General features: G+C 36.9%; 2 protein-coding genes across 9 annotated transcripts in view; one reads left to right on the plus strand and one right to left on the minus strand.

Annotated features, from left to right (window-relative positions):
• Nucleotides 1-1,537: 1,537 nt before the first annotated feature.
• LOC132785168 (uncharacterized) lies at nucleotides 1,538-3,618 on the minus strand. The gene has a single exon (XM_060791159.1). The coding sequence runs from the start codon at nucleotides 3,386-3,388 to the stop codon at nucleotides 1,538-1,540; it is 1,851 nt and encodes a 616-aa protein (XP_060647142.1). The 5' UTR covers nucleotides 3,389-3,618.
• Nucleotides 3,619-7,714: 4,096 nt separating this feature from the next.
• The window catches only part of LOC132787025 (sterile alpha motif domain-containing protein 5), a 168,139-nt gene continuing 158,323 nt past the window's right edge, over nucleotides 7,715-17,530 (plus strand). For all 8 annotated transcript variants that reach the window (XM_060793865.1, XM_060793867.1, XM_060793866.1 and 5 more), the window contains exon 1: nucleotides 7,715-8,685. The gene's annotated coding sequence lies outside the window, so the exon portion shown is untranslated. The remainder of the gene's footprint in view (nucleotides 8,686-17,530) is intronic.

Below are 17,530 nucleotides of genomic sequence, written 5' to 3' on the forward strand. Positions count from 1 at the left end.
CATAACAATCTGGTGAAGAGACATGCTACTTCGATCCCTGTGCACATCGCTGGATATTCCTAAAACCCATCGGAATGCATTCAGATTAACAAAAAGGTTTCCATAACTGAATCTATATCTTCGGCGAAATATCCGACATGTTGCTGCTTCGACTAGCGTCGTTACTAATGAAATAATCAAGTATACGACGAGTATTATCAACATAAAGTTCTTTAAACTCTTGTACACATCCCCAATGCCAATGGGCTTGCCACAAGGAGCTATAATGAGCTGATGTACCATATCCACAAAAGAAGTACATTCCATGTCGGTTCTCCACAATTGAAGAGACATTGTTAGGTCTGCAGTGTTGTTTAAGATCAATAGAATTCCTTCTCCAATATTAACATTCTGATCTTCACTCAGTGGTCGTCGCAACCTCAAATGAATGTTGTGCATCTTAGCGAATTCAAACATTAGAGTGTCTATGTGCCCAGAAAGTTGTAGTTTTCCTGACTTTCTATTTCTCTTTACATAACTGGCCGGAGGATATAGCGATGGGATGATTAAAGCTGATTTGTTGTGAAAATTACGCCAGGGTTTCGGAAAAATTGGAGTGGTAAATATATTTGATATTTGCTCAAGAGTTGGATTGGGAAAGGGTTGAAGTCGATAGGCAGCTATTGATTTTTGAAGTGAATTCGAAGAGTGCAACACTATCAGATTGACAAAGTTGTACTTCTTTGCATAATCACATATAATATTAAGGTATTCATCTAGATTTTCCTGAGAGCTTTCCAGCCAGATAAGAATGCGTGCCTCCCTCATGCGATCCAGATTCTTTGCTAGAAGTGTAAGTAGAATGGAGTCTCCCAACTCGGACATGCAAACCACAGCAATTGCTTGAGAATTGTAGACATATTTAACAGGAACCACAGTTGATTCATCCAGTCGTAGAATAGGCAATCCTTCGATATTAAAGTCCTTCCACAAGTCATGTCCACTTTTCAGAAGCAATAAAGTATCAGCACTTCTTTCGTTGAGTACATTTTGAATAATATTCTTCAGAAGGTTTTTATGCAAGCTTCCATTTTCCATCATTAAGGAATTATTCAACACATGAGTAGGAAATATCAGATAGAATAGTAGAAGAAACATGTTACTTTTAAGAAAACATATTACCAACATTGCGGTTCAAGTACGAATAAACAACTGAAGTGCTTTTCTACTGCGAGTTGACATTATTGAAATTAATTGCATGAATGACGATATCGATAGGACGTTGACAGCCAAAGCAATATATTTTTTAAATTAATTTAATGAGAACCGTCTATGTAATGCTTAGCCGAAGGGTAAAATAGAACTTTATACTCAAAGAGAGAAAATGCTTACAAAAATAACAAGTTTTCATTTTTGATGAATCAACATTTATATAAAGAAGCATATTTAATATTATAATGTTAAATATTAAGAGAATTATTAATTTCTTCTTTTAATAAATGGTTTTTTATAACTCAACTAGTTAACATAAATGATGTACCGGAATTATTAAAGGAATTTAGACCACGAATTGAAGTCGCGGTTGACGTCGCGTTTGCCAGAACTTCACACAAATTTCTCCCACGAAGACTAGAATCGAAGTTATATAGCATAATCCAAGTAGATACCAAACCCATTTGAGATCATCGAAGTTCAACGGAGTTGCGTGTGAGTGTTCTTGACTTCGAGTCGAATAAGCAATCATTTGGTTTATGGAACTCTGTATCCAGTGTTTGTTAAGCCCCAAATCTTGTGCCCAGTCAATGAAATTATTTAATGCCTGAAGATAGATGGAATTTGGTGGCAAGATCGCTTGATTTGGTATAACTCCAAAAATGTTTAATCCCGGTGTTTGACACAGAACTTCTCTCTTGTAATTTTGTTGGTATTTTTTGATAGCTTCCCAAAATTTATCAAATATGTGATAAGCATTGCTTGTATTCTGAGCCAAGATCATGCGGATCCGCTTTTTGTTGGGCACAAAAACGATTTGTGATTCGGTTAGATTTAGTTCAATAGCCTTGATACCTTTTAACACAATCTCACGAAATATATCAGCGTATACTACAGGAAGTCTCGACTCCTTCAATTCTTTAAAGTTCTTGATGGTGCCATACTGCGGTCGTTTAGTTAAAAAAGTGCTCAGATTGGCATTAAAAAAACAACAACCAATCATACTGAAGATACACATTACCATAATGATCTGATGGAGAGACATGCTCCGTCGGTCCCTGTGTACATCACTAGATATTCCAAAAACCCATCGGAATGCATTTAGATTAACAAACAGGTTTCCATAACTGAATCTATATGTTCGGCCAAAGATTCGACATGTTGCTGCTTCGACTAGCGTTGTTACTAACGAGATAATCAAGTATACGACAAGTATCATCAATACAAAGTTCTTCAAACTCTTGTAGACATCTCCAATGCCAATAGGCTTTCCGCAAGGAACTACGATGAATTGATGAGCCATATTTACTACAGAAGTGCATTCCATGTCGGGTGCCCAATTTGAAAAATATGTCGCGAAATCTACCTTATTGTTTAAGACCAATTTATATTCTATTTTAGGACTGACGTTAACCAATTTATTCAGTGGTCGGAGTAGCTTTACATTTATGTTATGCTTCTTTGCAAACTCGAACATCAAAACGTCCAAGTGCCCAACAAGCTTCGGTTCCCCAGACTTTCTATCTGTGCGTATAAAACTTGACGGAGGATATAGCGAAGGGATGAGCAAAGCAGATTTGTTGTGAAAATTATGCCAGACTTCAGGGAAAATTGTAGAGATAAATATATGCGAAATTCGCCGTAGACTTGGATCGGGAAATGGTTGAAGTCGATAGGCAACAATTGATTTTTGAAGTGAATTCGAAGAGTGCAACACTATTAGATTGACAAAGTTGTACTTCCTTGCATAATCACATATAATATTAAGGCATTCCTCTAGATTCTCCTGAGAGCTTTCAAGCCAGATAAGAATGCGTGCATCCCTCATGCGATCCAGATTCTTGGCCAGCACTGATAGGAGAATGGAGTCAGCCAATTCGGACATGCAAATTAAGGCAATTGCTTGGCTATTGTAGACAAATTTAATAGGAACCACAGTAGATTCATCCAAGCGTAGAATCGGCAATCCATCGATTATAAAGATATTCAAAGGACAATTGATGTCTTGTCCACGTTGCAGGAGCAACAAAGTATCAGCATTTTTTTCCTTGAGCACATTTTCTGTGATATTCTTCAGAAAGTTGATCTTCAAAGTTGCAGTTTCTGGATTTAGGAAATTATTAAACACTTGACCCGGATTCAATAGCAAAAATAATAGCACACAAATGCAGCGATTAAAGAAACTTATTGCCGACATGGTGGGTTAAGTATTGACGAGAAACTGAATGTCTTTTCGTTACCATTTTGCAGTTTAACATTATTGAAATTAATTGCATTTATGACACTTTCGATAACACATTGACTGGTAAACAATATATTTATAAATTAATTTGCTGATAATGCTTAATGCAACGTTTAGCTTGAGTGTAAATCAAGTACTTGAGATTAAGAGGTGGATATAGAAAAATTACAAAGAAATATTGTCAGTAAAACACCATTCCCTATTAATTGATCCATTTCCGAAAAATATTTTATAGTAACAGGAAATCTGCAAACATAAGTAAATAGTTTTTTTGACTTTTATAAAATTTTGTTGGAGTCAAACTGAAAATTTAGTAGTTATTCAATAAATAATTTTAAATGACAAAAAAACATTTGCTTCAATTGATATTTATTTGCTTTGGTTGTCTGTCCTCCTGTCCGTCTGTGTGAACACCTATAATTTAGAGACTATAAGAGATAGAGATATAATTTTATATAATTTGTAATAATAAGATGAAAATTATAAAACTCATTAAAACAAGTAATAAAGTTACAGTCGAATGTGCTCGACTGTGAGATACCCGCTACCCATTTTTATCATAATAAAGGCAAAATATTAAGGCATTAATTTCAAAATATAACGAAAGTACTAAAAAATTCTTAAAATATACCAAAGACGGCACAATGTACCAGATTCTCGGCCAAAGCTACTAAGAGCCCTAGTAAGTACCTGATCGCAACCAAATTAGTAATTATTGTATGCACCAAAATTAGCAACTCTAGCTTTAAAATTACGCTTGTTATTCGATTTTTTTGATTTGCGGGGCGGAAGTGGGCGTAGCAAAAATTTGAAACAAACTTGATCTGCGTGCAAACATAACAAATGCTGTCGAAAAAATTATAGCTCTATCTCTTATAGTCTCTGAGATCCAGTGTTTCATACGAACAGACACACAGACGGACATGGCTAGATCGTCTCGGCTGACGCTGACCAAGAATATATATACTTTATAGGGCCGGAGATGCCTCGTTCTACCTGTTACATACATTTCCTGCCGGCACAAAGTTATAATACCCTTCTACCCTATGGGTAGCGGGTATAAAAATATTTGTGTATGAGAAAAAACGCCTACTTACTACGGGTCTTAATTGCTTTGGCTGACAATCTGGTAAATTTCGCACTCTATGGTATATTTTGAATGTAGTATTATATACTTATACCAAATATATAAATGAGTACATTTTAAGTATTTTTAGTGGCATATTCATTCGATATATTTTAAAAACAATACTTAACTTTTTAGTATAATTTAATATTTTTGACACATAAAATACTAAAAATAAAAGGTAATAATTCCAACTCATGAAGAAGAAATATTTATTTATTATTATTTAGCAAACATGGTGTGGTGTATAAAGCAGGTGTGGATGGTTTTTCATTACCACTTCATAGCTTCAAATTATTAAAATGAATTCCATTAATGGCACCTTTGATAACACACTGAGTGACATTATCGCTTCTGCTGGAATTCATTTTTCAATCACATTGCGGACATTGTTTAATTCTACAATATATTTAGCGAGAGAATTAAAAAATACAATATTCGACAAGAAAAATGCGTAAGCCAGTTGGATATTATTATGATATTCGCTGAGCAAGTAGTAATAAATATTTATGAAAAATGCATGGATTCGATTTTTTACACCACAAAAGGAAATCGCGGTTGACGACGCCTTTGCCAGCGCTTCACACAAAGCTCTCCGATGAAAACCAGAATCGAAGTTAAATAGCATAATCCAAGCAGATACCAAACCCAAATGAGATCTTCAAAATTTAACGGGATTGGGTGCGGAAATTCTAGACTTCGATTTGAAAAAGCAATTAGGTTGTTAATAGAAGTCCTGGTCCAGTGAATCGTAAGACCAAAATCTTGAGTCATATGAATGAAATCATTCAATGCATGAAGATAGATTGAGTTATTTGGCAAAGCCAAACGATTTGGATAAAGTCCGAAAATATTAAGACCGGAACTTCGACATAGAACTACAATCTTATAGTCCGTTTGGTATTTGTTAACAACATCCCACAATTTATCGAATATCTGATAGGCATTGCTGGTGTTAAGCCCCATCAACATGCGCATTAATTCTTCTGTTGATACGAAATCAATTTGATTTTCGGATATCCTTAAATACGAATTTCGGATATCTGCTAAGATAGGCTTTTGGCGTACGTTGTCGAATATAATTCGTATCCCCGATTCCTTTAGCTCTTTGAAGGTTTTTTATGTTGTCAATCTGCGGTCGTTTAGTCAGAAAAGTGCTGAGATTGGCATCAAAGAAACAACAAACAATCATACTGAAAATGCTCATTACCATGATTATCTGATGAAGAGAGCGATTCCTGCGATTGATTTGCACATCGCTGGATAATCCAAGAACCCATCGAAAAGCGTTCAGATTGACAAAGAGATCTCCATAGCTGAATCTATATCTTCTGCTATATATCCGACATGTTGCTGCCTCGATTAGCGTCGTAACAATTGAAATAATCAAATATACAACGAATATCATCGCCAGAAAGTTCTTTAAACTTTTATAGACATCTCCAATGCCAACATCTTGTCCACAGGGTATCACAATAAAAAACCTGCTTAAACTCTACAGCATCCGTGCATTCCACATTCGAATCACAAACCGAAGACAACGTTGTTAGATCTGCATCGCCGTTTGAAAAAGATTGTGTCACTTCCTTTAGTGTAACTCTATCTAATTCCTCAATAGGTCGTATCATTTTTAGATTTATGTTGCGCTTTCTTGCGAACTCTAACATCAGCATATCCGAGTGACCACTTAGCTTTAACTTTCCCGATTTTCTATCTTGGCTTACATAACTGTCTGGAGTATATAGCCTTGGTATAAAATTGGCTGTCTTGTTGTGAAAGTTACGGTGGAAATCGGGAAACATTTCTTCATTTGTAAGGTCTCTGATAGGCACTAAAATTGAAGACGGAAATGGCTCTAGGCGATATCCCACAATCCCTTGTTGAGCTTTCAATGGATCTGAGTATAGCACCATTAGATTTAAAAATCCATGTTTACTGGCTTGATCCCTAATAACATCAAGGAATGACTTCGCTGTTGATTCGTCACTTTGCACCCAGATAATAATCCGTGCCTCCCTCATATGATTCAGATCCTTGGCCAGGACAGTAAGGAGCATGGAGTCCGCTAATTCAGACATGCTAACAACAACAATTACTTGACTATTGTAGGTCAATTTCATAGGAACCACAGTTAATTCATCCATGCGTAAAATAGGCAATCCTTGAACATTAACATCTTTTAAGGGACTTTTGAAGTCATGTTGACGTTGTAGGAGCACCAAAGTATCAGCACTTCTTTCCTTGAGCACATTTTCTATGACCTTCTTAGGAAAATTGATCTGCAAAGTTCCAGTTTCCAGCAGTAAGGAATTATTTAACACTTGCCGAGGAAAAATCAGCAGAATTTGCAATAGAATAAAACCGCACTTCGAGAAACTTATTGCCAACATTGTAAGCGAAGTATTGATGAGCAACTGAACAGCGGCATTACCATTTTACAGTCTTACGTGAAATTAATTGCATGAATGATTTTGACGATACGAAGCTGACTGACATTATCAGATTTACGAGCATTCAATAAACTATGAAATTGTTGACAACGGTTACAGAACTCTTTTATACATGTTTTCCATATTTAGAAAACACTGATAACTCTTTTCACCGGACACTGATTGTCCGTTGAAGGGAGGTAAGATAATACTTTCCATAACTAATCGGCAAATAGACAATGATACAGGTGTCTTGTAAAGAAGGTTTATTTTTGTTTTTGACATATTTCTGTATTTAACACCAAAGTTTTACAATCTAAATAGCAAAAATCTTTAAATGCGCTGGAAAGGATGATTAACTACAATATTTATTTTTATTGTAATTAATTTTTTGACACATAAAAAATTAGTTATTAATCAATAAACACTTTCACTTCTTATAGCGCATCTATTAGTCGCATATATATTCCTTCTTTCAGCTTTCTCTTAATTCCATTTTACACCGTTTCCTATACTAGAATCGCATGTCCATGCGGCAATTTCGCTCTCACCATTTGCGCTCTCTTTGCCAAGGTGTTGTCGCTCTTTGTTTTGTTTCTGTTTCGTTTACTGTTCCGTTTCGCGCGTGTACCATGTCCACAATGTTGCGTTTCACGTTTCTTTCATTCGTTTCGTTTTCGTCCGTGGTATCGTTTCGTTTCTCTGTTTCGTTGCTGTTGCCGAGCAACTCTTGAAGTGAACGGACGTGTATTTCTTCGCTGCGGCAAAAAAATTACTGCGAGCGCCCAACGAAAACTTACCAATAGATAAAAAAAACAAAACGATAAATCGGTAAATTCGGCAGAAAAAGAAATACAAAGTACATTCAATGCAATAGATTTTCTACGTAATTTGTTGCTCAGGTGAATAAAAAGCATAATACTTGTGAAGAGTCAAATTTTAAAGTGCGCGCGTGTTTTTTAATAAAAATCTACAAATATACAAAAAAAAATATGTTAAGCAAATTATAACGGTGCGCGTGTGCGGTAAAAACAAAAGTAATAACAAATACCAAGTTATAATAATAGTAATAATAATAAAAGACAATCAGAGCATTTATAAGCTTGTGAGAGCTTCACGTGCAGAGCATAAGAAGAAATCGTGATAAAAACACAGACACAACGCAGAGCAGAAGCATCAGTATTTCTTCTTCTTCTCCATATTCCTTGCTGTTGTTGTTGTTCTTGTATGCACGCTCATCGTGTGTGTTCTCCAACAGCAGCATCCGCAGCTAGCAGCAGCAGCAGCAGCAACAAAAACAAACGAGCAATTTTCGTGCGTCGCCGTCGACGACGCCGCTGCTGCCGGCTGCTGCAATTATGTGTAGCAGCAGCGACGTTTTAAATAAAAGGTAGACAGCAGCAACACAGTCTCTTGCCTGCAATTAATGTACACGGCATTTTTTGTTTTGCATACATAAATAACAACAACAACAACAGCTACGAGCAGAATTTGTGTGTTTGCCGGCAGAGAGACCGACGCCGCCCCAAAAGGTCGTTGGCGCTAAGGTCACAGTCGCAGTCGCAGTCAACGTTAGCTGCACAACAACAACAAATAAATCTTCAATGCGCGAGTGTTAAAACGTAAATTCAACGATAAGAAGCAGCAGGAGCAAAACTTTCGCAGAAGCAGAACAGCAGCAGCTTTAAAATCGAATGGTAAGTGCCGTTACTTTTATGCTTTTACTCTCGCGCTCGTCTCAGTCGCATTTTGTCCAATAGGCGTTGTTATTGTAAAAGATTTGCAGTCACCTTCGACTTCAGCTGCTGCCTACACACGTTCCTAATACACTCTCACCTCTCCACCACTCTCCACAACTCTCTCCCTTAACTCTCGCACTCTCAATCTCACTCTCTCTCTGTTTCTGTTTCTTTGCCAGCCTCTAGCTAGCGGCGCATTTAAGGATATTCCTAATCCGTTTTATTGATTGCAGGCAGCACAGCTGGAGTGCTCTTATATTGTGTGTCTGTGTATGTGTATAGTTGTTATTGCTGTGAATCTGTGTTGCTTTTTTTGTGATATGTTTTTTTTTCTACTTCTTCTTTGGCCACTACTCATTTGGGGTTGTTGTTGTGTGTCTGTGTGTGTCTGCCTGCTTTTGCTTGTTTCTGTTATGTTCAGTGTTCTGTTCTGCTGACTTTGCTTTTCCTACTTTTGTCATTCTCGTGTTTTCGTGGGTGAAGTTGGAACAACTGTAAAAGCTTCATTTACTTGTTATTGTTATTGTTGTTGTCTGAAATCGTAAATTATGTGAGAATGTTCTCTTCATATTTCACACTCTTCACTTTTTTATTGTGTGTTATTTTGTGTGAAATAACTTCATCATCGAAAAATTAAGAGAAATATGCCAAGCAGCTGCCCCCGTTGGGCATAACTCAATAATCACATCAAATGTCTCACTGGCAACATCGGTGTTGCAACACCTTTGCCAGTGTGGCAGCAACCAGAGGTGTGTCCACTTCTGTGGATGCGGCTCCACCTCAATGCAAGCAGCTAATGCTGCACAGCTGCGCGCCATTTAAGTCGCTGACAAGTGTTTTGCCGGCATGTCCGGAATGCGTCCTCGTCTCGCACTTGCTACAGCAACAGCCACAGCCACAGCAGCAACAGCAGCAACAAAAAGTGGCAGTCAACATTGCTACCAATTATGCGATAAGCAGCTTGCTGCTGTTGCTGCTTTTGCTGTTGCTGCCTTTTGGCCAGCTTGCAACTTTAAAGTTGAACGAGAAGCGCTTTAAGCCAGAACTGAACAAATACTCGTAAGTCAGCGAGCATAAAATTGTGAGTGCAATGAATAAAAAAATAGCACACTCAAATACTCATTCTTTCTCTCTCCGCGAGTGTAGCCTGCATTTTTATGTGCTTCAAGCGAAAGGGCATTTGTGTCTTGTGATTACCCCGATTTAAATACCCTAAAATGAAGTAAACTAAACTTAGATTTCTTTTGAAGCGAAAAATATCGAAATTAAAATACTTTAAGAACATTTTTCTTCAAAAACTAAAATACTACTATACTACTACAATACTAAAATACTAAAATACTATACTATTGTTAGTGTTAAAGTTTTGAAATTGTTGTCTAAAAATTCTGTAAACAAAATTTAAAACTTCAAGAAATTCGTCTATATTTTTAAAATAGACGAAAACTTTTATCAAACTTGATAAGTAAGAAAAAAATTATAATTTAGTGTTTAAAATTAAAGTTATTAAAGTTAAAGAATTTTAATAATTCCAATATGATTTCAATAAGATATAAGATTCTAATGACCCCATAAAATAATTTTTAAAAGAAATGAATTCTACAAAAAATTTAATATTAAGTGTATTCTTAAAGAACTTTCAAGTGTCGTTAAAATAATCATCAACCTTCTAAATTACTTTCGCTTGAAGTGAAGCTTAAATTTAATGTCTCAATTCACAATTTCATTGATAAGCCAAAAGTTATGTGATAGTAATTAGGCCAGATTTGTGGTTAGGGTATGCACAGGGCAATAATAATGAAAATGCGCCTGGAAAAACTAACAAAAGGCCGCGTGCGCGCGGCCATCAAACGAAACGAAAAGCGTGCAGGCGCGGCATCAACAGCAACAACAACAGCAACAACAACAGCGACAAGAGCAACAAATGCAACAGCCACAACAACTACAACAAGAGCAAAGGACCTTATACATTGCAAAACTGCAAGGCAAACAAAGAGCCGCTAATGGGACGCGAAGGGAGGGCGGCATGAAGCATGCGGCATGAGGTGGTGCATGAGGCAAAAGGGTCCCCACGTTGCTTGCCCCGGTGCCGATGCTGATGCTGATGCTGTTGACGCGCACAGCCAGCGAGATCAACGCTGGTCCCAAACCAGTCTCTCTCTCTCTCTTTCGACCAGAGCACTGGGCTACTGCGGGGCAATTGGGCCAAAAGCAGTAAAAATCAGTCAAGAGTCGCCTCCGCCAGGCAGTCAGCCAGAGTCAGAGCCATAGCCAGAGCCAGAGCATTGCGCACATTAAAAGCGACAAACAAACAAACAAACAAACGGACGCAGCAACATCGAGTCGAGGCCTACTGAGGCCTGCCTACAAGAACCCAGGATTGCACAGCATCAGGACCCAACTGGCAATTGCAAGTGAGGTGGAGGCCGTGGAAAAGGGAGTGGGGAGAGGGGAGAGCGAGGGAGACTGGGCCTGGCCCAAGCGTAGCAACTGAAATCGATTTTCTCGCAAACTTGGCCAGAATCATCCCAAAAGCCTGGCCGGCCGCAGGGCTTGAAACGCGTGCATTTTCGGCCTGCTTTTTTTTTCTTCTTCTGCATTCGCCTCCAACAAAGCTGACCGTCATCGTCATCGTCGTTGTTGTTGTTGTGGCAACGTTAAAGTAATGGATACGCGAGCGAGCGCGCGCGCCTTGCCTCGTGATGATGCCACCGCCGCTGCTAAAATTGCAAGTCAAACTGTCGTCGGCTTTGGCGTTGTTTAGTTGTTTTATACTTCGTTGCGCCGGCCATTGGTAATTGCAATTGCAATTTGGCCAAAGCCGCATCAGCAGCAGCAGCAGCCGCCACAACCCAAAGAGGCAAGGGAGAAGGAAGTCCGAGCTTAGCTCGTCAGGCCGTCAGCTTTTGGATTTTGTTTTCTTGTTTTTTTAGTAAATCCGCAAATTGCATTTCGTTGCCTCCAAACAGTGTTTGGATTGGATTATTTAATTTGTGTTATAAATAAATTTATTAATGCCATAATTCGCCCGCTTCCACTTAATCTTTATAACTCTATTTTATTTCGCTTTTGCTGATTTACGACTAATTGAAAAGTCGAAGCGGCCAAGTAAATTCCACAACCAGTTGAGTGGAAATTGTAGATGCATCGCTTAGACACGCAAATGCAAAACAAAATTTGCATGGCTGAGAAGAGAGAGAGAGAGAGAGAGAGAGATTCGTAGAGCAATTACCGCAGCTACTGCGGGGCATATCAATTGCGTTGCAAGTACTAGTTGCCACCTGCTTGTCTGCGGAAAATCTGCGTGTGTGTTCCGCCTGACTAAAATGACGTGACTGTCAACTGACGAAGAGCGAGAGCGAGAGAGAGAGATTTGAAGAGAATTGCTTTGCTCCCTCATGCCTTCGACTTGTTGTCTCCCATTCTCTCAAGTATCAAACCAGCTGAGTTGCATGCAGCCTGAACTCCTTTTGCCTTGGATTTTTTTTTGTGTTGCCTTGGCTGGCTCATCAGCAAAGGCAACAAATCCACAGCGGCATCAATGACAGGCCGAGTAGCAAGCAGCAAGCAGCACCGACAACCGTTCAACAAGAGCAACGACAACATTTTGTGGCAAGCACTGAGCGAGGGGGCATGCACCAGGCGCACATCATCACAGCCATTCAAAAAGTTTTGAGCAGATTTCTGCAGCGTTGTTTTTGGTTTTTTTTTCTTCTCCCGCTCGCAATGATTTCCTTCACGTTGTGTCCTCGTTTTATTATTGTTGTTGTTGTTATTGTTGTTGTTGCTGCTGCTGTTGACTTTGCTTTAATTATTGTTCCGTTTCGTCTGGCAGTTACTGCACTTTTGCCTTGTTATTGTTGTTGTTGCTGATGTTTGTTATTTCCTTTTTTTTGTATTTCGATTTTCAATTCGTTTTTTTTTGAGGGGAGAGACATTCAAAATGCACTTACCACAGGCGGCCGCACAAATCTGTGAAATCATTCACAGCAAAAATGCTGTGAAAATTCATTCGAGTTGAAAAAGTTAATGGAGGCTATAAATAAGGATATGCGATGGCTAACGAAAATATATAAAATAGCATGAATCGATCTTTTAAATAGTCAAAATGGCAGTTAAGATACTGTATCTTATAATTGTATCTTTGGCGATGGCTAGTGAAAATATATGAAATAGTAAGAATCGATCGTTTAAATAGTCAAAATGACAGTTAATATACTGTATCTTATAATTGTATCTCTTACTAATAATTTCTAAAATTGTCATTAAATTAGAAGATGGATAAATATTTATTTATTAACTGGATTTTTGCATTCAAAGAATCAAAATCGCAGCTGAGATATTGTATCTCATGAATGTATATTTTACCTGATATACCTAGTGAACTAATAACTAGCCTATAAATTTAGCTTTATAAGGGCTTGGAATTATAAGTAGGAAAATAAATAAAAGAAAATTAATTTTATATTAAGCATGACTTACTCAAAACATCATTTAAGATACTGTATAATACTGGGAATTTCTAAAATTGTCATTCAATTAGAAGTTGGATAAATATTTATTCACTAACTGGATTTTTGCATTCAAAGAATTAGAATTTCAGCTGAAATTGTATCTCATGAATGTATCTAGCCTTTAAATTTAGCTTTAAGAAGGCTTGGAATTATAAATATAAGAATAAATAAAGATAAGAATAAATAAAGTCTAACTCATTAAAATAGCAGTTGAGATCTTGTATCTTATTTAAGTATCTTTTTCTTGATGTGCATAATCGTTTTTAACATTTTTATGATTAAAAGCTGTAAAATGAGTTCCCATCAACTTTACTTTTAATATATTTCAAGGCACAGCATAAACTCCCCCAATTCAAAGATATCAATTCATTTGCATTTCCATTTCAATTTTTGTTTTTTTTTTGTATATCTGGAAATGCTTTATGTAATTATTTTAAACCTCTTTTTTTTGCTTCTAATTTGTTTGCTTTTTATGCTTTGGCAATTGCCGAGCCTATTTCCAAATCTCTCCTGCATGCTCTTTGCTCTTTACTCTCTGCCACTCTTCCACTTGCAGTCTCTGTTGCCCTTTCCACGATGATGCTAAAAGCAAAAAGAAAAAAAAAACGCCCATTTTGCATTTCACTTTCTTTTGTGCCGAATGCAAAGTTCGAAGCCCCCAAAAACACTCCGCCGGTTACTTTAACAGCCGTTGCACAAAAAAAAAGGAAATCAACAACAACAAAAAACGGGGAGCAAAAATTCTAACAAAATAAAAAAAAAAGAAAGAAGAAATATATGAAAAAACAAAGTCGGGAAATATATGTGTGTGTGTGTGTTTGTGCAACATGCAGCATGCAGCGCAGACAGGCATGCTGTGGGTTTTTGTGGGGTCGCGCGTTGCAACGTTCTAGATATTTCATTTTTTGCACTACAATTTTGTTTTTTAACTTTTATTTGCATTGCGATGCTGCTGATGTTGTTGTTGTTGTTGTTGTTGTTGTTGGTTGGGTTGTGTTAGCCATTTTGGTGGGACTTAAATTGCATTTTATTTCTGCAACGTTGCAAAACATTTATTTACTTTCATGGTTTGTTGAGTATTTGCCAAACCACAAGGCAACTGCCAACTGGCAACAGGAGAAATAGTCGCTTTGCCTCGATGACGTTGCTTAGAGGACGACGACGATGAAGAAAGAAAGAAAGCAACACGAACCGAGACGAGACGAGACACTGATGGAGTCGGAGATGTAGACCAAGAATGTTGACTGCTTTTGAACTTGTTGTTGGGTGTTGCATCCTTAGAGAGAGAGAGAAAGAGAAGGGGGACAGACATTTCTTTGACTGCTTTCCTATGGCAAGCAGCTGAGCTGAGCTGGGGGATTAAGTTGTGGCTTTGTCTTGAGCCTAACGAGTAGTCACAGGCCTGCTGTAATTATGCGCTAATTAAATGCTACATAATTTTTCGAATGCCGAAGACAGCTAAAAAATGCATAACATATGTTGCACAGTTGCCCAAGACTCAGACTCAAACTCAGACTTCGACTTCGACTCAGACTCTGAGAGAGAGTCACAGAACATAAAGAATGAGGAAAGAGAATCAAAAGCAAAGGCAAAATGCCTCCGGCGCGGGCACAAGAAACAATTTTCAGAGACGGCAGCAGCCATAACCATAACATGTTTTGTTATTAATTATAGTTTACGCAATCCATGGGACAGGCCGAAGACAACAAAGTCAGTCAGTCAGTCTCAAGCAGGCAGGCAGGAAGCAGCAGCAACTCTGGGTTGACCATGTGCCACTGCCTTGCTGTAAAAAGAAGCACAAAAAAAAAAAAGGAAAAAGAGTTCACTTAATTTGACGCACAAATGTCAGTCACAAGATGTTTGGATCGAGGCGCGTCAGTTGTTGGATCGTTGTTGCTTTTAGTTTTAAAATAACTCAATAACTAATCCATTCGGATGGCAAAGGACGATGCTCCGGCTTCTGCTCCTCTGAAAGGGTTGCTGCTGCTTGTTTGCTCGAGGCCAAAAAGGGCCAAAAACATCAACATGTGGCAGCAACAACGTTACGTTGCGCTGCTGTTGCTGCTGCTGTTGCTGCCTTGACAATAAAAATTATCATAATTATATTTAAATTAATATGCAAGGCAACCCAAACAACAGCCACAGTCTGCCTGCCTGCCTGCCTGCCTGCCAACTAGCTAGCAATTTTCCCAGCTCGACAAATTACAGGAAATGCCAAACACCAACATACAAACAACAACAACACAAACAACGACAACAAGAACAACACAAAATTGTAACACCAACAAAGGCATTTTTATTTTTTTGGCGGCTTTTCTTCAGTTCATCGACTGCAATATTAATGAGAAAATTAACTGAAACTCATTTCACACTCTGAGCCCACACCTTACATGTGTCCTATAACTTATCTAACCCTACTCTAATGCACCTCATAAAGGGGTTGGAATTGTCCATCTATTTTTTTTCGACATGTGTGGAAAAACAAAAACTGTTTCTCTATCACTTTCCTTATCAATATTTATGCATTTTCCTACAATTAGTTAGATAATGAGTTCACTTCTTATCTGGAACTGCACATAAATAATTCTTTCTGAAGATACTCTCCATTTAATTACTTTATTATTTGGAACTACTCTTAAAAAACTTGTGCAGAAGATACTTTCCTTTAATTTACTTCTAATATTATTAATTTCCAACTTCTTACTCAACTGCACATAAATAATTCTTTGTTTATTTGGAACTATTCTTAAGTAACCTTTAAAGTATTTTTTATGTTTCTAAAAAACTTTAGCAGAAGATACTTTTCTTCATAATACTTCAAATATCAATAATTTCCATTAATATATTTGCTCTCTATTCAACTGAAACTGCATATAAATAATTCTTTCAGAAGAAATTTTCCCTCAAATTATTTCAAATATCATTAATCTCAAATATCTTAAAATTTTCTGAAATTATTTTCTATTTAACTACTTTAAATTTTTTTATTATTTGTCACTAAATCACCTTTAATGTATTTGCTATGTTTCCAAAACAACTTTCAGCTGCAAACATGTAATTTTTTCTGAAGATACATTACTTCAAAAAACATTATTCTTAAACCGATCTTAAGTCATCTTTAATGTCTTTGTTATGTTTCCACAAAAAAAAAAAAATGTTCAGCTGCATATGAATAAGAAGTTTTTCCATCAAATTACCTCAAATATCATAAATCTCCAACCGCTCTTAAGTCACCTGAAATGTATTTTCCTTATATCCAAACAACTTCAATCACGACTTTATAAGTAATATGCCAAACACGTCTTTTGAAGACCGTCGTCAGAAACTTCATTTTACTATAAAACCAACAAAAGTTGTTTAAGTATTAGCTACTAAAAACTTAAGTATAGTAATTTGCCCATCATAAAAGCGTAGTTAAACTTCATTAGTTATTGCAAAAGTTCTTCAGTTTGTTCTCCAACTTCAATGTTGTTGTTTTCCTTGGCTCTGCTTTTGTTTTGTGGTGCGTGCATTTGACATTTAATCGTCGCTTTGACGAGCAGCGAGCAGCAACTTGACTTATGAATATTTTAATTAACTTTCATTGCGTTTTTCCGTGCGCACTTCTCTTGAGATGCTTAATTGTTGAACTAGTACAAATGGTTGTGTTGAGAGTATTTGATAATTTATGCGAAACTATTTGCAAATGTAATGTGCTCGCATTTATTTATTTATAATTTATATTGCAATTAAAAACTAATATTGTCGTCGTTTGGCGATTGTTTAATAATTGTAATTTATGTGCATTTTAAATTGCAGCACAAAATCACTTGGCTTTTGTTTTTCGGGTTGTTTTTTTTTGTCGGGGGACAGACATAAATTAAATAATTAAGTAAATTTCGCAGTCGGTATTTTTGGCATTCACGTTCATTTTGGTCCAATGCATTTTACAGCGATTTTTATGATTATTTAATTTGAGCTTTTGCATAATTTAATTTATGCTAAACTGTGTTGTGTGTTGTTGTGTGTGTTTTATGTTATTTATTTGTCGGCATCTCTCATATGGTTTTATCTATGCGCTCTCAGCTCATCAGTTCCAATGATAAATTACCTTTAAAATGCTCGACTCGAAAAGACAACTGAATGATTTAGTTAAGTCTATCGGTTGTTTTATTGTTTTTTTTTTTTACTGTTCGTTTGGTATTATTAATGTTGAACACATTTCAAGGGATTTGTATATGTTTAAAGCGAGGCGATCTCAGGCCTGACTTCCAGACAAATTAATTTGCCCTAATCTAATTTAGTTATTG

The sequence above is a fragment of the Drosophila nasuta genome, chromosome 2R, assembly GCF_023558535.2.
Source record: "Drosophila nasuta strain 15112-1781.00 chromosome 2R, ASM2355853v1, whole genome shotgun sequence".
NCBI lineage: Eukaryota > Metazoa > Arthropoda > Insecta > Diptera > Drosophilidae > Drosophila > Drosophila nasuta.